Source organism: Crotalus tigris, unplaced genomic scaffold, assembly GCF_016545835.1.
Source record: "Crotalus tigris isolate CLP2741 ecotype Arizona unplaced genomic scaffold, ASM1654583v1 scf7180000017753.6788120, whole genome shotgun sequence".
Classification (NCBI taxonomy): domain Eukaryota; kingdom Metazoa; phylum Chordata; class Lepidosauria; order Squamata; family Viperidae; genus Crotalus; species Crotalus tigris.
In genome coordinates, this window is record NW_024096615.1 from 2,643,872 (window position 1) to 2,665,027 (window position 21,156).

The following is a 21,156-nucleotide window of genomic DNA, read 5'->3' on the forward strand; positions in this document are numbered from 1 at the left end:
TGTAATCAGGAAGAAATCAATCCTTGAGAAAGATTGGTGTCTATCTGAGAAGAAGGTAAAATCTCTTTCCTCTTGATTACGTTCACGCCAATAGTCTCTCAATTCCCAATCTTCTTTCAAATCAAAAAAAGCTTTAGGTAGTTTAGCCTGTTTGAAAAAGGTAGAAAAACCTTTTTTGTCCTTCTGTGTATCTAAAACACCATTCCAGTCTCCCATTAATATCACTGACCTATAATCCAACAGAGTTATTTTCTGATGTAACAACCTGTAAAATTGTTCCTGTTGCTGGTTTGGTGCGTACAATCCCACTATAAGTATTTTCTTACCATATAAGCCAAGTTCAATCATAACATATCTTCCTTGAGGATCTGATTCTACCAGACAAGCTGGTAGGTTTTGCTTAACGTAAATTACCACACCCCCTTTTTTCCCAGGGGCAGGAGATACAAAATGAGATCCCAAGCGAGCATTAGCTAAATATTTTTGGTCTTTAAGTAAAATATGAGTTTCCTGCAAACAAATAATGTCATTATTATGTTGCTTTAAAAAGTGAAAGATTTTCTTTCTCTTCTGGGGAAAATTAAGACCGTTAACATTCCAGGTCAGGAACTTTGCCATCTCCCTCAACCAGGAGCCTGGAGAAGATTCCCTCAAGGTCTGCTACTGAAGAATGTGTTGCAGAGCTTTTGGGTCTTGCTCCTCCCACCGGCATCGAAACAATCTGATGAGAAGATTCTTTAGCTTCTTTCTTCTGTTGTTCCTTTTCCTTACGTTTATGTGCTGCACGAGTCATTCTCTGTTCTTTAACCTCTGCTTGACGCATCCATTCCACCTGCCCAGCAGCCATCAAACCTAGTCCTTCAGACTGCTGTTCCACCTTTTTGTCACTCAAGACTCTCTGAGTCATGGATGAAGATGAGCCTGCTCCCAGGACCGTGTTGTAAAATTCTTTAGCTTTAGCAACCGTGTTAAGTCTATAACGTGTCCCCGCATGGCTCAAAACAATACCCATCGGAATCTCCCATCTAAATGGCATCAATCTTGTTTTGAGTTCATTTGCTAAAAAAGCAAAATCTTTTCTGCTTCTTAAAATTTTGGATGGGATTTCCTTTAAGATAATGATATCTTGGGCAGCAATCTGGAATCTCTTGTTATAAAAAGCTTGTAAAATCTGATTGCGCAGAGACTTCTTAGCAAAGTAAATCACCACATCTCTTGGCAAATTCTTCTGTTTCGCAATCCAAGAGTTAACTCTGTAAATTTTTTCCACTTCTCCACGTAATTCATCTTTATCTATATTCAAAACAACAGCTAAATCATTGATCACCATCTCCATCAAATCTTGATTCATATCTTCTTTAAGACCCCTAATTCTCAAGGCATATTCCATCTGTCTATACTGAAACATAAGAATATCATCTTGTGAAGTTTCCACCTTTTTTTCCATATCTTGGAATTTATACTCAAGAAAATCTACTTTTTCTGCGACTTCTTCCACTCTGGAGTCCAGCTTCACGACCACAAAAGCCAATCCAGATAAAGCTGAGACTATATCTTGCCTCAAAATAGTATTATTCTGTACAAAAAGCTCCTTCATTTCTTTCTTCATTTCCTCCTTACTTTCAGAGTTGCTCTGTTCCAGAAGTTGTTTCACTTCCTCCCTAAATTGAGACACAGCATTTCCCATTATATCTTTAATGTCTTGTGCAGACGAGCCTGATGGGGGAGGAGAAGGTGGAGATGTAGCTTTAGGTTGCTGCACCGGTGGTGTTACTTTAAGTTGTTGTTGAACAGTTGCAATAACAGGAGAAGAAATCACCTTAGAAACTATAGAAGCTGGTTGTCTCTTTGAAGCCATTTTTTAAAGTTAGTCTCTCTTTCTTTCTTCTTAAAAAAAAGAAAATACTTAAAAATAAAAAAAGACCAAGAAGAGTGCAATAAAAATAAGAACTTCCAAAGCACTTTAAAAGGAAAAAGAAAAAGAAACTTAAAAGAGAAAAAAAAGCAATGCTAAGCATACATTTCATTCAGTCCGTCTTTTCTTTCCAGAGATAGAAAAAAAAAACACTTTCAAAGTGCCATTTTACTTTCACTCTCACTTTCCGCCCGAAGGAAAAAAAAAAAAAAATCAGCATAAGCTAAAAAAAGAATTAAGAAAAATAAATCTCTAACTCTAAGTAAAATCCTTTAAACAGTTCTGTCCGCTTTAAAAATCACCAGAAAACTTTAAGTGCGGAGATGGTAGCAGCGTTTCACTTTGCTTCCGAGGAAACAAAGACAGCTGAGAGGCGGAGAAGGCACGAACTCCGAGGGAGCACTCTTTCTACCCCCCTAAAAAAAAAATCCAGGGAAGGTTAAGAGGTTCTACCTCTATTCATGCAGTCTCTACCCCTTCCCTTCGCCCGGGAAGGGGATTTCGAACGGCGGGCCAGCTGATGTACGCTGTGCTCCGCAGATCTGACACCATCTCAGGAGGACGGCTACAAGGTAGCCACCATCATAGTCGCTTAACCACCGGAAGACTTCTCTACTTTCTTATCAAAAATTAAATATGCATGCCAACCATATAATAAATCCCACCCTTCAAGAACAAGAATATCTCTATTTGTTAAATTAAGCCAGTCACTTATTAAAGTTAAAGTGGCCGCATCATAATATAATTTCAAATTAGGTGCTTTAAGTCCACCTCTCTCTCGAGCATCTTGTAAAATCTTAAACTTTACCCTTGATTTCTTCCCGCCCCAAATAAATTTATTAATACCCTTCTGCCACTCATCCAAATTAGCATCCTTCTTTAAAATGGGTATCATCTGAAACAAAAAAAGAAACTTTGGTAGAACATTCATCTTCACTACTGAAATTCTCCCCAATAACGATAGTTGTAGCTTTTGCCAATCATTTAAATCTTTTTGAACTTTAACCCATAAGCGTTCATAATTATTCTTATACAATTTTCCATTAGATGTTGTAATATAAACTCCTAAATACTTAACCTTATTAACTATTTCATAACCAGTTGTTTCAACTATAAAATCTTTTCCCTTCCTAGACATATTTTTCAATAATATTTTAGTTTTATTCTTATTAACCTTAAAACCAGAAACCTGTCCATACTGTGCTAAAATTTCAACCAAATCTTTGACCGAATCTGTTGGATGGGATAATGTCACAACCAAATCATCAGCAAAAGCTCTCAGCCTATAATCAATCTTACTTATTTTTATTCCTTTTAATCTAGATGAGTCTCGAATTTTAATAAGTAAAATCTCCATTGTTACTACAAATAGCAAGGGGAATAAAGGACAACCCTGTCTTGTACCTTTTCCTATTTTAAATATGTCTGTTAATCCCCCATTAACTATAATTTGTGCCGATTGTTGTTGATAAATGGCCTTGAGAGCAGACAAGAATTTATCTCCAAAATTCATTTCCTCTACAACTTTCAATAGAAAATTCCAATCTAATTGATCAAAAGCTTTCTCAGCATCTATAAATATTAAAGCAGCAGGGATTTGGTTGTTCTTATCCAAATACTCTATTAAATTAACAATTTGTCTTACATTGTTTTTCATATATCTCCCCATTATAAATCCAGATTGGTCAGTATGAATCAATTGTTTCAAAACCTGCATTAATCTATTTGCCAGTATCTTTGCAAAAATCTTATAATCTGTATTTAAAAGAGATATAGGCCTATAATTTATAGGTTGGGACAGATCCTGGTCATCCTTTGGAATTAATGATATGAAGGCCGTTCTCCAAAATGGAGGTAATTCTGCTCCAGATAAAATATCATTAAAAAGTACCTTTAATGGTTCTATCATTTTTTCAGATAACATCTTGTAATAAATCGCGGTTAACCCATCAGTACCTGGGGTCTTACCAACCTTCAATTGTTTAATTGCAAAAATAATCTCTTCAGAAGTAATTAAACCATTAATCCCATCACATTGATCACTTGTAAGTCTAGGAAAATGTGCTCCCTGTAAATATTTTTCTATATCTGAAGTTTGTATACTTTCACTAGCATATAATTTAGAATAAAAATCTAAAAAAAACTTTTTAATCAAATTTTGTTGGTAGATTTCTTTACCTTTATAAATTATTTTATCTATAATCCTCGATTTCTGTTTCTTACTTAGTTGATAAGCCAACCATCTACCAGGTTTATTTGCATTACAAAATGTATTATGTCTCACATACCTCAAATTAGTTGCCATTTGATCTGCTAATAACATATTAAATTGCTCCTTCAACAAAGTAATAGAAACTTTTAACTTATTGTCCATTGGATTTGATATTAAAATCTTTTCCTTACATTTAATCTCATCTTCAAGGTCTTTACGTTTCTGGGTCTGTTTACATCTGTGATCCATTTTTAATTTTTGTAATCATGTAAAAAATTTTTCCTTTTAAAGGGGGAATTCAGTTCATTTATATTCATTGAGAGAATCCAATTGTCCTTTTCTATCTTTTTCAGTTATATTTAGGTTTTACTCTCCTAGTTGTTCTAGTCCCATGGTGGCAAACCTATGGCATGCATGCCACAGGCAGCACACAGAGCTGTCTCTGTGGGCATGTGTGCCATTGCCACAGACAGAGGGATACCGGGCTGGGCTGCTCCCCTCCCCCTCTCCATGTATGCAGAGTCTGGGAAAGCTGTGATAGCTGGGCAGGGAGACGCTACAAAAGGAGCTTTTAGCGGGAGCAGCATTTGGTGCAGACAGCAAGTGAGCACAAGTGACCAGTGGTGAGTTTCAGTGGCTGCTGCTCTGAGCCTCTCAATCAGCTGGCCACGCAGGTGAGGGGCTGGGGACAACAGCTTCCCTGCCGTCATTGGCCAGTCCGTGATCCCACCTGCCAGGCAGGGAAACTATGGATTGTCCCACAGCGCAGCTCCAGGGTCCTCTCTTCCTCTTGTGGCCTCCGCCAGGTGGCCGAGCATGTCGCCCCCCCATCCTGTCCGTCTTTCCATCCATCTTCACAACTGAGAGCCGGCCCAGCTCCCACCCCTCTCCCCTTCAGGTGTGTTGGACCAATCAGAGGGAAACTTCTGCAGTCCCGAAGGGGGAAGGCAGGGTGCCACTGCAACCATTCTTCGCTCCGGGCATCCCAAGTGCGGCCAGTGTGCTGCCTGGCCAAGACTGGGGCAGGCGTCATTATGATTGCCATGCCTGAGGGTCGGCCTCTTTCCATACCACCATGTGGGCCTTGTACCTGAGACATCCTCCGGGGCAGTGGTTCAAAGCCTTGAGCTGCCTGACATGGTGAGGCCGGGGACCGGGGAGCTCCTCCTCAACTCCCCACATCACCCTCGGCGACCATGGGGCCTCCCAAGCAGAGGGTCCTGGGATGACCCAAGTGCCCAGTTCTGTAACAGTTGAAACCCATCTGTCTCCAAGTCTTGTCTTTCCATTTGTGGGGGAGCACCCTCATCATCAGGCCAGCCAGCCATGCAGCTGAGGAGGAAGATGAGGGGCATCCATGTGTCTGGAGCTGCCTCAGCTCTTGCTGGCCTCAGCAAGCCCCAACAAGGCAGTGGAGTTCATGCACCAAGTGCCCAGCCTCATGGGGCAGCAGTGCCTGGGCAACGCATGGGGCTGGGCAGGAGGCGGTGGTGGCAGCCTAATGGACTTGCACAAGTTGCTGGTAGCGGCGGCCCAAGGCAGGGCTAAGGTACATTGGGTGTGTGAGGGGAACAGGCTCCATGTGCAGGCCAAGGGCAAGATCTGCAAGGGGGCCAAGGAGATGACCAGCAATGACCTGCTCTCCAACCACAAGCAAAAACAGATGGGAATGAAGTAGGTATGTCCGGCGGTCTGCATCACGTGCCTCCCCCTCCCCTACTCCATCTTCTGCTGGAGAGCTGACCTGGTATTTGCAACAGGCTACAGAGCCCTAGAGTTTGCTTGTCAAGGGGCTGGCAGGCTGTAGCTGCTGATGGACACTGTCGGCCAACATGCGCTTGCTGGCCTCTGTGTGCAGGGGCCGATGGTGTTAGGCAGCAGCTGCCCCAGCCCCTGCCTCACCTTGCTTTGCCCCATGGCAATGGCACCCCCACCCTGCCCCCTGCCTCACCTCACCCTGCAGGACGAGCCTCCTGCCCACCGCCCCACCTACCAGAACCCCCCTGGATCTCTCCCAACCCTGCCGAGCCCCCACAAGCCTCCCTCCCCACAAGCAACATCAAGGTGGCCACATAATCCCGGCCATGCCCACCCAGTCTGATATGACCACCGCAGCCATGCCCACCCAGTGGCCATGCCCACCTGACACCCAGCAATAAATAACTGGGTTTTGGGTTGCAGTTTGGGCACTGGGTCTCTAAAAGGTTTGCCATCACTGCTCTAGATAATAATTAATTCCAGTTGTGGCTGTAACAACCAAGAAGAAACTCATTTAGTATGTACTTGCATTATATGCAGTACGGACTTCAATAAATTAGAGCATACCTACTTTAATTTTTGTACTTTGTGCCTCAGTGTATCAAATTCATGGTCAAGTCACCTCTAGATGAGATGGCTGGCACACAAATCTAATAGATAGACAGATGATAGATAGATAGATAGATAGATAGATAGATAGATAGATAGATAGATAGATAGATAGATAGATAAAACAAAGCTGTCCTATGATTAGAGTCTTATTAGAATTTATGCCACAGATTCTCATACTTTGTTCCACTGAATGGTATCTATAAATGGTATATATGTGTGTGTGTGTGTATGTGTGTGTGTGTGTGTGTGTGTGTGTGTGTGTGTTTTCGTAGATTTTCATGGGTACAGGTACAGGTCTTGGCGTATTTGGGTCTTTTCCCATGTCCCGTGCTTGTGCGAGCAGAGTGTGATCAGAGCTGCCGTCTCTCTAAATATTGGTGGGAGTGTGTGGAGTGCTGGCTTAGTTGCTGTAGGTGGGTTGGTTGGCTGTGTTGGAGTTATTATTTGTGGATTGTTCAGCTGTTTCATAACATACTGAGTAGCTGAGGTGCTGGCTGTGTGCCCATTAGTCTTTTGTGTTGTAACGACCTGGGTAATGGGCTGTGTGGTGACATCCTGAGATCTAGTGTAGTGATATCCTGAGTTCTGTGTTGCAACCTCCTGGGTGGTAGGCTGTGTTGTAACATCCTGAGCTTTAGCGTTGTAACCTCCTGAGTTCTGTGATGTGATGTCCGGAGCAGAAGGCTGTGATGTAACATACCGGGCTTTGGTTTGGCTCCGAGTTTGCGGTTTAGCTCTGTGTTCATGGCGTGTGTCCATTTGCTTTGTGTGGGGGTCGGAGGGAGGTGCAGCAGCTGATGATGTCATCATGGTTTGGCTTCTGGATGGTGGTTGCATTTCATCTGAGGGATGGGTTTGGGCTTGGGTTTGGGTCTGGTGAGGGTGAATGGTGGTGGCGTACTCTGTTGTTCTGGGTCCGGACTCAGTTTTTGTGGCTAGGACTCATTTGTTGATTAGGGCTAGTTTCCAGATGTCTGGTAGGTGGGAGGTATCATCACATTTATTTATGTTGTGGGGGTGTTTCTCTATAGAGTCACACATCTCAACAGCCTACACCCCAAAATACAATTCACGATGGAAATGGAAGCTAACAACCAACTCCCCTTTCTGGATGTCCTAATCTACAAAAAACCCAATGGCTCCCTAGGACACACCATCTACCGGAAAAAAACATACACCAACTGCTACTTAAACGTACAATCCCATCACCACCCTGTACAGATCAACTCCATAGCCAAGACCCTCATCTCCAGAACCAAATGCCTAGCCAACAAAGACCACCTGAAAACCGAATTACACACTCTCACAAACGTATTAATCTCCAACGGATTCCAAAGAAATGCAATTACCAACCTAATCCAAAGGGAAACACCCCCCCCAAGGACCGAGACATAGAACAGTACAACAACATCGCCCTCCTCCCCTACATCAAAGGCACCACAGATAAAATCAGCAAAATTCTCCACAAACATAATATCAAGACAGCCTTCGGCACTGACCAAAAAATAGCCATCATCTTAAGAAACCCCAAAGACATGATCCAGCTAGAAAACCAAGGAGTCTATGAAATACCATGCAAAATCTGCCCAGCCACATACAATGGACAAACTAATAGGAGAATAAATGCACGCATCGCAGAACACAAGAATGCAATCAGAAAAGAAGAAAAAACTTCCTCCCTCTTCCAGCGCCTTAAAGCTACAGGACATGAAATTGATTTTGAAGGAACCAAACTAATCTCCAAAACTGAACACCACAACAAGAGAATAATTATGGAAGCCATCAAAATAGAGAAACACCCCCACAACATGAATAAACGTGACGATACCTCCCACCTACCAGATATAGACATATCTGTCTATATGTTGTGAAATTAAAGAATTTTCTTCATGCCTTTTGACTGCCAGTTGATATTTATGGATATGTTCTGCCAGACTTCTGTTTGTCCTACATAGTGGCAGTTCTTATTGTACATTGTTTGTTGTAGATGACTTTTGTTTATTCTTCTGGGATTTCTGGGTCTTTTTGTTTGCTTAGGATGTTTTGAAGGGCTTGTGTGCTATGCTGATTCCATGTGGTAGTAGCAATCTATATGCTGTTTCTGAAATATTCTTGATGTATGGCAGTGTAATTCTTTTTAGGGTTTGTGTTGGTTGTGCTGTATTGGGTTGAGTGATCAAGGACTTTTTGATGAAGTTGTGTGGGTATCCATTTTGTTGGAATGTGTTGTATAGATGTTCCATTTCCTTTTTCTGCTGTTCTTGCTTGCTGCAGTGTGTTTGAGCTCATTTAAATAAAGTCCTTACACAGCTTCTGTTGTGGGAGCTTGGGTTGTTGCTTTGGTAGTGGAGCACATGGATAATATGGGTGGTTTTTCTGTAGACATGCGTTTCTAGTTTGCCATTGTGGTCTCTGCGGATTAGGATATCCAGGAAGGGTAGTGTTTTTTTCTTCTTCTCTAGTAAACTGCATTCCTTTAAAAATGTTGTTGATGGTTCTTAACTGGTCCTTTTTTATTATGGTGAAGGTGTCATCTACATATCTGATCCATATTTTCAGTTGTATTTGTGGAAGTGCTATGGCTTCTAGATGTTCAACTAGCCCAAAAGAGAAAAAGACTCCAGTACCTCTCCACCAGTAATCAGCACTCAGATGAGCATTGATTAACTCCAAGGTCAACTTCTGACCAACACTCAAGTAAGAAATACCCCAGTCAAGAAACTGCCAAAGAGCCATTAGTAAACAGTCCAACCAAAGAATCCCTAAGACCGCCCCCACCCACACAGACAGACAAGACACCAGAATATAAACTGACAGCAAATAGCACTCCTTATTAGCACTGATGATGTTACCTAGTTAGGGTAATGAAACGTTTGCAAGAAAACAAGCAAGCTCAGAGAGCACCAAAGACTCCTAATATCAAAAGTGCACATTCAGCACATGAACTTGCATCATGCTCATTTAAGTGTCTACATTCTTTTAGTTTTCTGTATGAATCCTCAACGTGTATTTGTACGTTCCTTTATAGAGCAGCTAGTCAAAGACATATACTTGTCCACTGTTATAATGCATGCCATTTTCTACAGCTGCTTCTTCAACAGAGAAAACAAAATGCCAAATGCTCACGTTTGTTTTGCAAATTTTCTGTTAGAAATGCCTACAATGAACCAGTGTAAATATAACAGTATATATACACAATAAAGTTTTAAGCAAGCATGGGTCCTATATATGCAATGCATTGCATAGCATGGCAAATATAATTCCTTACAATTTGACTTCCAAGGGTGCTTAAATGTCTATTATATGGTGAATTAGCAGATATACAAAAAAGGGGAACATGGGAATCCAATAGTTATTTTATTTTATTTTATTGGTATTTTAATCTTTAATCCTGACTTACAACTATAATTGAACCCACAATTTATGTTGCTAAGTGGGACATTTGTTGAATTTTACTCCATTTTATGACCTTTCTTGCCACAGTTTACTTTGCTTGTCAGAAGGTTACAAAAAGTGATCACATGCTCCGGGTACACTGCAACCATCATAAATATGAGTCAATTGCCAAAGCATCTGAATTTTTGTATATCTGCTAATTCACCATATAATAGACATTTAAGCACCCTTGGAAGTCAAATTGTAAGGAATTATATTTGCCATGCTATGCAATGCATTGTAATAGTAGTAAAGTTGGAAGGGACCTTGGAGGTCATCTAGTCCAACCCCCTGCTCAGGCAGGAAACCCTACATCATTTCGGACAAATGGCTGTCAAGTCTCTTCTTAAAAACTTCCAGTGTTGGAGCGTTTACTGCTTCTGGAGGCAGGCTGTTCCACTGATTAATTGTTCTCACTGTCAGGAAGTTTCTCCTTAGTTCTAGGTTGCTTCTCTCCTTGATTAGTTTCCACCCGTTGCTTCTTGTCCTGCCTTCAGGTGCTTTGGAAAATAGCTTAATTCCCTCTTCTTTATGGCAGCCCCTGAGATATTGGAATACTGCTATCATGTCCCCCCTTGTCCTTCTCTTCGTTAAACTAGACATACCTAATTCTAGCAACCGTTCCTTATATGTTTTAGCCTCCAGTCCCCTAATCATCTTTGTTGCTCTTCTCTATACTCTTTCTAGAGTCTCAACATCTTTTTTACATCGTGGTGACCAAAACTGGATGCAGTATTCCAAGTGTGGCCTTACCAAGGCATTGAAGAGTGGTATTAATACTTCACGTGATCTTGATTCTATCCCTCTGTTAATGCAGCCTAGCACTGTGTTGGCCTTTTTGGCAGCTGCAGCACACTGCTGGCTCATATTTAAGTGATTGTCTACTAGGACTCCGAGGTCCCTCTCAAAGTTACTACTATTGAGCATGGTGCCACCTATGCTGTACTTGTGCATTTGGTTTTTCTTGCCTAAATGTAGAACCTTGCTTTTTTCACCATTGAATTTCATTTTGTTAGTTAGTGCCCAGTGTTCAAGTCTGTCCAGATCCTTCTGTATCTGAAGCCTGTCTTCTGGAGTGTTGGCTATTCCTGCCAGCTTGGTGTCATCTGCAAATTTGATGAGTTCCCCATCTATCCCTTCATCCAAATCATTGATGAAGATGTTGAAGAGTACTGGGCCCAGAACAGAGCCCTGGGGCACCCCACTACACACTTCCCTCCATATAGATGCAGTTCCATTGAGGACCACTCGCTGAGTACGGCCGGTCAGCCAGCTACGGATCCATCTGGTGGTGGTTCTGTCTACCCCACATTTTTCTATCTTGTCAAGTAGTAGGTTGTGATCTACTTTATCAAATGCCTTACTGAAGTCCAAGTAAATTATGTCCACAGCATTCCTCTGATCCACTAATTTTGTCACTTGGTCAAAGAATGCAATAAGATTTGTCTGGCATGATCTATTTTTTTTTTAATTGAAAATTTTTATAAGTTTTTACAAAAAAACAGAAAAAAATATAACAATACAAAAACAGAAAACAACATATACAAAAAACTAAACATAACATCCCCTTCCCCATCCCCCCCCAAAACAGCCCCCCCTTCCCCCCCTGATCTTCCCAGAGCAGAATATAGGCTTAATTAAAAAAGAATTAAAAAGATTATATATAAAAAAGAAAAAATAATAAGACTGAAATATATATATATGTATATAGAAATAAGAATTATGAAAAAGCAATGTGATATTTTTTTATATCCAATTTAAATTGTATAAATTCTATCCATTTATCCCAAACAGCAAGAAATTTCTCTTGCGTTTGTTCCTTTAAGAAAGCCGAAATCTTTGCCATTTCCGCCAAATAGGACACTTTAAAAAACCATTCCTGCAGTGTAGGCAAGGATTCCTTCTTCCAATATTGTCCTACTAACAGCCTTGCGGCTGTAATCAAATTTAACATCAATATAACCTCCTTTGTATCACAATCAGTAACTATACCCAACAAAAATAACTGCGGAGTAAATTTTACCCTCCTTCTAAAAATTCTCTGAATATTCCACCATATCTTAATCCAAAATGCTTTTATCTCTCTGCACGACCACCAAATGTGGTAATAGGTGGCATCCAAGCAACCACATCTCCAACATTTAGGCTGTAAGTCCGGGTACATGAAAGACATTTTTTGTGGGTCAAGGTGCCATCTATAAAACATTTTATAAAAATTCTCCCTTAAATTCTGTGCCTGTGTAAATTTGACATTTCTTACCCAAATGGTTTCCCATGTATCCAATGGGACTGATTCACCAAAGTTTTGGGCCCATCTAATCATACAATCTTTAATTAATTCCGTTTCTGAGTCCAATTCAACTAGCACCCCATAAATTCTCTTAATATGGGCTTGTCTTAGATCCTTCACTTGCTTAATAAGATTTTCATCTTCTCTAAGAAAGCCCACCTTGCAATCCACCTTCCATCTGTCTGCTAATTGTCTATATTGAAACCAAGAATAAATAATATTTTCTTGTGCTAACTCCTCCCGTAATTTTAATTGCCAATTTTGTCCATCCCATCTGAGTAGCTGTCTATAAGACACCATGTCCATTTTAACACCTCTTTTTATTCCTTCTATCGCATGCCAGGGTATAGCCCATAATGGTACTTTAAAATCACTTTTATAATATTTTCTCCAAATCCTAAGTAAAGAAGTTCTTATAATGTGAGATTTAAAAGCCCAATCCACTTTTTTATTGAATATTAAATAGGCATGCCACCCAAAAAGTAAGTCCCATCCCTCTAGATGGAGTATCTCAAGATTTGTCAAATTTACCCAGTCACTAATTAGTGTTAAAACCACCGCATCATAATATAATTTCAAATTCGGTACCTTGAGTCCACCTCTCTCACGGAAGTCTTGCATAATTTTAAACTTAACCCTTGGCTTTTTCCCTGCCCAAATAAATTTATTAACACCCTTCTGCCATTCACTTAGATTAATCTCATTCTTCAAAATCGGTAACATTTGAAACAAAAAAAGAAACTTGGGTAGAATATTCATCTTTATCACTGCAATTCTTCCCATGAGAGATAGTTGCAGCTTCTCCCAATTCTTCAAGTCTTTCTGTACACTAACCCACAACCTGTCATAATTATTTTTAAATAATTTTGCATTAGAAACAGATAGCATCACCCCCAAATATTTTACCTTATTAACAATTTCAAAACCCGTCAAGTTAGCCAAAGTCTGCTTCTCCTGAATAGTCATATTTTTAGGTAGGATTTTAGTCTTGTTAACATTAATCCTAAAACCCGAAACCAAACCATATTGATGAATTAACTGTAATAACTTTACTGCAGAACTAATAGGTTGCGACAAAGTAACCACCAAGTCGTCTGCAAAGGCTCTTAACTTATATTCTTTTTTATTAACTTCTATTCCTTTAATTTCCTGCGAATCTCGAATTTTGATCAACAATATTTCCAATGTTAAGACAAACAACAACGGTGATAGTGGACATCCCTGCCTAGTACCTTTTTCTATTGTAAATACCTCTGACAAACCTCCATTAACAATAAGTTGTGCCGTTTGTTTTTGATATATTACCGTAAGAGCTTGTAATATCTTTTCACCAAAATTCATCTTTTCAATTACTCTTAACATAAAATGCCAATTCAATTGATCAAAGGCTTTTTCTGCGGTGCCCAGCCCTAAAAATATCAGCCCTGCAGGGACTTGGTTATTCTTGTCTAAGTATTCTAATAAATTAATGATTTGTCTAACATTATTTTTCATATACCTACCAGTTATAAACCCAGATTGATTTTTATGCACAAGATGATGCACAACCCTCATAAACCTATTTGCTAAGATTTTTACAAATATCTTATAGTCCACATTGGTAAAGTAAGGTCTTGATCCTCTTTTGGAATCAAAGAAATAAAAGCACTACGCCATGAAGAAGGAATCTCTGAGCCCTGTAAGATATCATTGAAAAGATCGCCTAGTGGTTGGATCATCTCCTCCATTAAAACTTTGTAGTAAACAGCTGTCAACCCATCCGTACCCGGTGCTTTCCCTAGTTTCAATTGTTTAATTACTATCGCAATTTCCTCTTTAGTAATTAAGCCATTAATTTCATGTTTCTGATCCTCTGTCAGTTTGGGAAAACTAGCCTCACTTAAATATTTATTTATATCTAGGATTTGCACATTAGTAGATTTGTATAATTTTTGATAATAATCTAAAAAAGATTTCTTAATCAATTCCTTCTGAAAGACTAATTTGCCCTTATAATTTATTTTATCTATTATCCTCTGTCTCTGCTTCTTTCTTAATTGATAGGCCAGCCATCTCCCTGGTTTATTGGCATTACAAAATGTATTTTGTTTCATAAACAATAAGTTAGTTGCAGCTTGATCCGCCAGCAACATATTAAATTGTGCTCTTAACAACTTTACAGATTCTTTAATACTTTCATCTGAAGGATTTAAAATCAAAGACTTTTCTTTTAACTTAATTTCATCCTCCAATTCTTTACGTTTTTGAGTCTGCCTTCGCTTATAAGAATTATTCATTTTTATCAAGATCCCACGCATAAATACTTTACCTGCATCCCATACCATTGACATTGAAGTCCCCTTATGCATATTTAAAGCAAAATAACCCTTTAAAGACTCCTTTAGCTTTTGAATATTCTTTTCTTGTCTAAATAAGTTTTCATTCACCCTCCAGGATCTTCTCTCCTCTTTTTCTTGAGTCAGCTCCATCCAAACTGGACTATGATCCGTCAACGACCTAGGAAAAATCTTTACATTCTTTACTCTATTGTATAAGTCCGTTGTAATCAAAAAGAAGTCAATTCTTGAAAAGGATTGGTGTCTATCTGAGAAGAAGGTAAAGTCTCTCTCCTCTTGATTACATTTCCGCCAATAATCCCTTAGTTCCCAATCCTCCTTCATATCAAAAAAAGCTTTAGGTAATTTTGCCTGTTTAAAAAGAGAAGAACCTTTCTTATCCCTTTGTATATCTAAGACGCCATTCCAATCACCCATTAATACCACGGATCTATAGTCCAGCAAAGTTATTTTTTGATGTAGCAATCTATAAAATTGTTCCTGTTGCTGATTTGGTGCATAAAGTCCCACTATGAGTATTTTCTTACCATACAGACCAAGTTCAATCATCACATATCTTCCTTGGGGATCTGATTCTACCAGACAGGCTGGTAAATTTTGCTTCACATAGATAACCACTCCCCCCTTTTTCCCAGGAGCAGAAGATACAAAGTGAGATCCCAGACGGGCATTAACTAGGTATTTCTGATCTTTAAGTAAAATATGAGTTTCCTGTAGGCAAATAACATCATTGTTATGTTGCTTCAAATAGTAAAAGATTTTCTTTCTTTTCTGTGGAGAATTCAATCCGTTAACATTCCAGGTCAGGAACTTTGCCATCTCCCTTGGCCAAGAGCCTGGAGAAGACTCCCTGGAGATCTGCCATTCCTGCATGTGTTGCAGAACTCTTGGGTCTTGCTCCTCCCACCGGCAATGAAACACTTTCGGAAGAAGATTCTTTAGCCTCTCTCTTGCGTTGCTCCTTCTCCTTACGTCTATAAGCTGCACGGGTCATTCTCTGCTCTTTGACCTCCGTTTGACGTTGCCATTCAGCTTGCAGCATCCCAGCAGAAACCAGACCTAGTGCTTCAGATTGCTCCAACTCTTTGCCACTCAGGGGTTTCTGAACAGGTGGAACTGAGCCTGCACCCAGGACCGTGTTGTAGAACTCTTTGGCTTTATCAACCATATTCAACCTATAACGCATCCCCGCATGGCTCAGAACAATACCCATCGGGATCTCCCATCTAAATGGCATCAATCTGGCTTTAAGCTCATTAGCTAGAAAAGCAAAATCTTTCCTACTTCTTAAAATTTTTGATGGGATTTCCTTTAAGATGATGATATCTTGGGCAGTAATCTGGAATCTCTTATTATAAAAGACTTGTATAATTTCATTACGCAGAGACTTCTTTGTAAAATAAATCACCACATCTCTAGGCAAATTCTTCTGCTTGGCAATCCAAGAGTTAACTCTGTAAATTTTTTCCACTTCTCTGTGTAATTCTCCTTTATCCATATTCAGAGCAATAGCTAGGTCAGTAAGCACCACCTCCATCAAGTCTTGATTCATATCTTCCTTAAGGCCCCTGATCCTCAGGGCATATTCCATCTGTCTAAACTGGAACATAAGGATATCTTCTTGTGAAGTCTCCATCTTCCTTTCCATATCTTGGAATTTCTCCTCAAAAGAGTTAACTTTATCTGCCACTTCCTCCACTCTCGAGTCCAGCTTCACCACCACCGTAGCCAAGCCTGATACAGCTGCAACTATATCTTGCCGCAAGATGGTGTTATTATCTTCTAGTGAGACCTTCATCCCACTTAATTCTTCCTTAATTTCAGATTTAATCTGTGTAACAAGTTGCTTCATTTCATCTCTAATTTGAGATACAACATCTCCCATTATGCCTTTAATCTCTTGTACTGACGGGCCTGGCAAAGGAGGGGAGGGTGGTGGCTGGGTCGGTGGTACATGTTTAAGTTGTTGTTGTGCAATTAAAGCTGTGGGAGAGGAGACCACCTTGGATGTTATAGAAGGCGGCTGTCTCTTTGAAGCCATTTTATATGATGCAGTTCTCTCTTCCCTTCTTCCCCCCAAAAAGGGGGAGGAGGGAAACAGAATTTTTTTTAAAAAAAGGACAAGAACATTGTAATCCTTAAAAGTCCAAGGAAAAAAGGAGAAAAAATCCAATACCAGGAACAAAAAGATCAAAAGCAGTCATTTAAGTCCAAAACTTTAAAAGCAAAAAGACAAAAGAGAAAAGGAAAAAAAAAAAACTCCGACACTTTTAAAACGCCATCTTATTTCCTCTCTCCATACCAGCAAAAAAAAAGAACAAAGGAGAGATAATCAAAACTAACTAAAAGAGAGAAATAAAACACTAAACTATATAAAAAAAGGATCCTTTAAACCGCTCTGTCCGCTTCGGAAATTACTCACCAAGACGCTGTAGACGCGGAGATAGAGGCGGCGGTTTCTTTTGCTTCAAAAGGAAGCAAAAACAGCTGGGAGGCGGAGATCAGCAGGAGCTCCGAGGGAACACTCCTTCCACCCCCTCTAGGAATAAATCCAGAGGGGGTTCAGGGGTTCTACCTCTACTCCTGCGTTCTCTACCCCTTCCCTTTGCCCGGGAAGGGGATTCCGAACCGCGGGCCAGCTGATACGCGCTGTGCTCCGCGATTCTGACACCTTCCCAGCTGGACGGCTACTAAGTAGCCGCCATCGCCGTCGCCCTGTACCGGAAGCTCCGATCTATTTTTGACAAACCCATGTTGGCATTGCATATATAGGATTCTTGCTTGCTTAAAGCTTTATTGTTTATATATACTGTTATATTTACACTGGCTCATTGTAGGCATTTCTAACAGAAAATTTGCAAAACAAACTTGTGAGCATAGGGATGCTGCCACAGTTGTAAGAGTGAAAAACAGTCGTAAGTCACTTTCTTCAGTGCCATTGTAAATGAACAGTCACAAAATGACCTGTTGTAAGTTGTAAATTGAGGACTATCTGTATTTACAATAATAATAAAATTATTCAGAAGGAGAGCTTTTTCTATGATACATGCACTCTAGAACAGGGGTGTCAAACTCGCAATGTCATGTGATATGTCACGACGTATCGTGACTTTTTTGCTATTGCTGGCAATGGGGTGGGTGCGGTTTCGCTATGATGCATCCGTCCCACAGGCCGGCAGTTTGACATCCCTGCTCTAAAACATCATCTCTACAGAGACCAGGCTGGCCCCAAGTCTGCTGACCTTTCATAGGGCCTTGAAGACCTGATTATCTGCTTGAGCCTGGGGCCATGGGTGTGTGATGGAGTCTGCTGGAGTTTCCTAGCTGTGTTGACAACTATTTTAGGATTCTCTGGCTATTGGAGTTACTTGATTATTTTGTATTGTATTTGTGTGTGTGTATGTGTATGTATGTACGTGTGTGTATTACACATCATGTACTCAGGCAGCTATATAAACCAATAGAATAGTAATTGATAATAATACATGCTTTAACGACATGCTATATATGTTTTAAATTATGTGAGTTGTTCAGAATGTGAAGAAATAAAAGAATCTATATATAAGAAAGAATCCAGTGCCTTTGGATCCAAATTCAATAATAATATTTTTATTACAGTCACAGACCAACAATACAAATAAGAAACATTAAAAATCCAACTGTATTAGTATTTCCACATTGCACAGTGCCATGTTGATTTGCAAAAGCAGTTTTCTCTTAAAAAGCAGTTAAGAGATAAAATTGTAAGATGTGATCCGTAGTAATAATAAATCCATTGATCTTACAGCCCAAGAAACATGAAGAAGAAGAGGGTACTACAGACACTGCTACTTCATCATCCAATAATAATGAAAAGGATAGTGGAGTGGGCCCCACAGATGAGAGCCAACACAATGATGAGAGCTCAGAGCAAGAAATTCCTATTGAGGAGCAGAAGAAGGAAGCCCAACAGGAACTTGGACAGACTCCAGACACTTTGGACAGCACTGAAATTCAGTGGAACCAGAGCCTAATGCCCGGGGAATATATGAAAACTGATTTTGTTGTTAACCAGGAAGAGGACTGTGAAAGGTTTCACCAGCTATTGGAGCTCAAGTGTAAGATCCAAAATCCTGGAGAGTATGATTTATATTATTCAAGCAGTGCCATAGAATATAATCGAAAACAGAAAGCTGGGGTTGAGCATGAACTGCAGCTGCTCAATGAGGAATTGAGGAACACTGAATGTGAATGTCAGAACATTATGCAGGCCCATCAGCTTCAAAAAATAAGAGATCAGTATAAGTATATTTGCACACTGCATAATAGTACATTCAGGAACTTTAACACCATTACAGATCTTCAAGGAGGAAAACTCTGTGAGAAAATAGAGCATCCAGAGAAATCTGACAAAGAAACTTCCAGTGTTTACAATACACCCGAAAGCTGTAGAAAGATGCCATTGAATTTAGAGCAATCTGCTGATAGTTCTCTTCAACAAATGGTTAGCATTACCAATAAAAAAAATATCAGGACTACCATTGTAGCAAAACAGTTGTCATCAAGGCATAGTAACCAGGAGGCAACTCTTAAGAAAACCAAAGTTTCTGAGCAAAATAATTCAGCTGAAGACAAGGAAATAATTTTGGAAATCAGCAAACCAACAAAGCAGGAAAAACCAAGCTCTGAGCACATTCCTCACCTGTCCCCCTACCATAGTTCTTCCTACAGGTATGGGAATATACCTGCCCATGCTAAGCGTTATCAAAGCTATATGCAGCTGATTCAACAAAGAGCTGCCTTGGAATATGCCCAAAGTCAGCTTAGCCTAGTGAACATTTGCAAAGAGTCACAAAAGGGTACAGAGGCCAAAATGGAATGGAAAGTTAAATTAAGGAGTGATGGGACAAGGTATATCACAAAGAGACCAGTAAGAGACAGAATCCTGAAGGAACGTGCCTTAAAGATTAAAGAGGAGCGCAATGGAATGACTACTGATGATGATACAGTGAGCGAAATGAAAATGGGTCATTACTGGAGCAAAGAAGAGAGGAAGCAGCATCTGGTGAAAGCCAAAGAGCAGAGGAGACGTTGGGAATTCATGATGCGCAGTCAGCTGGAGTCTCTCAAAGAGAATCCTCAAAGTGGCAGTGAGGCCAAAAAGGAAATTAATATAATTGAACTCAGTCACAAAAAGATGATGAAAAAGAGGAACAAGAAGATTTTGGACAACTGGATGACTATCCAAGAACTTATGACACATGGTGCTAAATCTCCAGATGACACAAGTGTACACAATGCTTTTTTATCTGTTACTACTGTGTGAATATGGTAGTAGTTATCTATGTTTAGTAATTATGATGTTCGGCAAAAAGCCCACTTTTGGTAGAATATATTGCCTCATTCAAGGTGGCATTTTTATATATTTGGCGGCTGTTATATTTGGGTCTTTTTGTAAGCAAATTCTTTGGCAATTTTACATTTGCTCTCATATAATACTATTTTCTTTAACAGTAATTTTACAACCTTTCTTTATTCTGCAATATTTATGTAATATTAATTTCTATTTAAAAACAAAAATAAAATAATCAAAAAGAAGGAATGGTTACTTTCATACACAATTTTAAATACTGATTATTAAGAATGTAGACCTTTCCTCTTAATTTTGTTTTATAATGCTTTATTAAAATTATAATGCCAAACCAAAATACTTTATACCTTATTTTTGCTTATTGGCATTTTAATTTTTTAAACATTATATGTTCGTAATTACATACCATATCTCTTCATGAAATTTAATAACATTTTGTCTAACAGCACATTGTACAGCTAAATTTAATTTTTAAATTGCAATAGTCTTTGTCAGTGTAAAGTGTTGGTAATGAATTCCCTGTGAAATGTAATAGTTGTGTAACTAGATAATATGTAGTATTTGTGAAGATCATAGAAAAAAAATAAATTATTTCATCTCTTTATGAAAAATTATCAAAGGCTGCTTTAATTTTCATTCCTTCTACATGCGTATTTAACATTTTATATTATAGTACAAAATGTTTGAACAGATAAATATCCAATTAGGGATATAATTCTTTATACAACAAAAGAATATTGTAGTTGAAAAATGGTTTATAGAAGGCACAATGATCCAGTTTGCCTCTCCTAGCACCAACACCCACATTGTTCTTTCATCAAAGAAAATGATGAATTGCAGAATAGTTCCCCTTCCCCATTCTCTCAATTGCAAGAATTTTCTCTTTTTGTATGTCAATAGAAGCATGTAGACACTGAAATATTTCTTTCTTGCATTTAAAAATTGGCATCAAATTAATTCAGGATGATAAGCAGTAGATCATTTGGTTTGTTTTTTGCAGTGAATTGGTGCTTAAACTTGATATTGCAGTATTTGCATCTTTTAATGCTCGTGCTAGATGTTAGGATCCAAAAAGATCTTGACCAACTTGAACAATGGGTCCTATCCAACAAAATGAGTTTCAATGTGGAGAAAAGCAAAGTCTTACATTTAGGCAGGAAAAACCAAAGGCACAAATACAGATTGGGCAAGACCTGGCTTAAAAACAGTAACTGTGAGAGGGATCTTGGAGTCCTAGTGGACAATCAC

The 21,156-nt window shown here is 39.3% G+C and overlaps 1 protein-coding gene across 1 annotated transcript; it reads left to right on the forward strand.

Moving 5' to 3' along the window:
- The first annotated feature begins 5,484 nt into the window (after positions 1-5,484).
- On the forward strand, positions 5,485-20,948 carry LOC120306766 (PDZ domain-containing RING finger protein 4-like). Its single transcript, XM_039340575.1, has 2 exons — positions 5,485-5,665; positions 18,320-20,948. The coding sequence occupies exons 1-2, from the start codon at positions 5,485-5,487 to the stop codon at positions 19,861-19,863; spliced, it is 1,725 nt and encodes a 574-aa protein (XP_039196509.1). The 3' UTR covers positions 19,864-20,948.
- Positions 20,949-21,156: the final 208 nt, after the last annotated feature.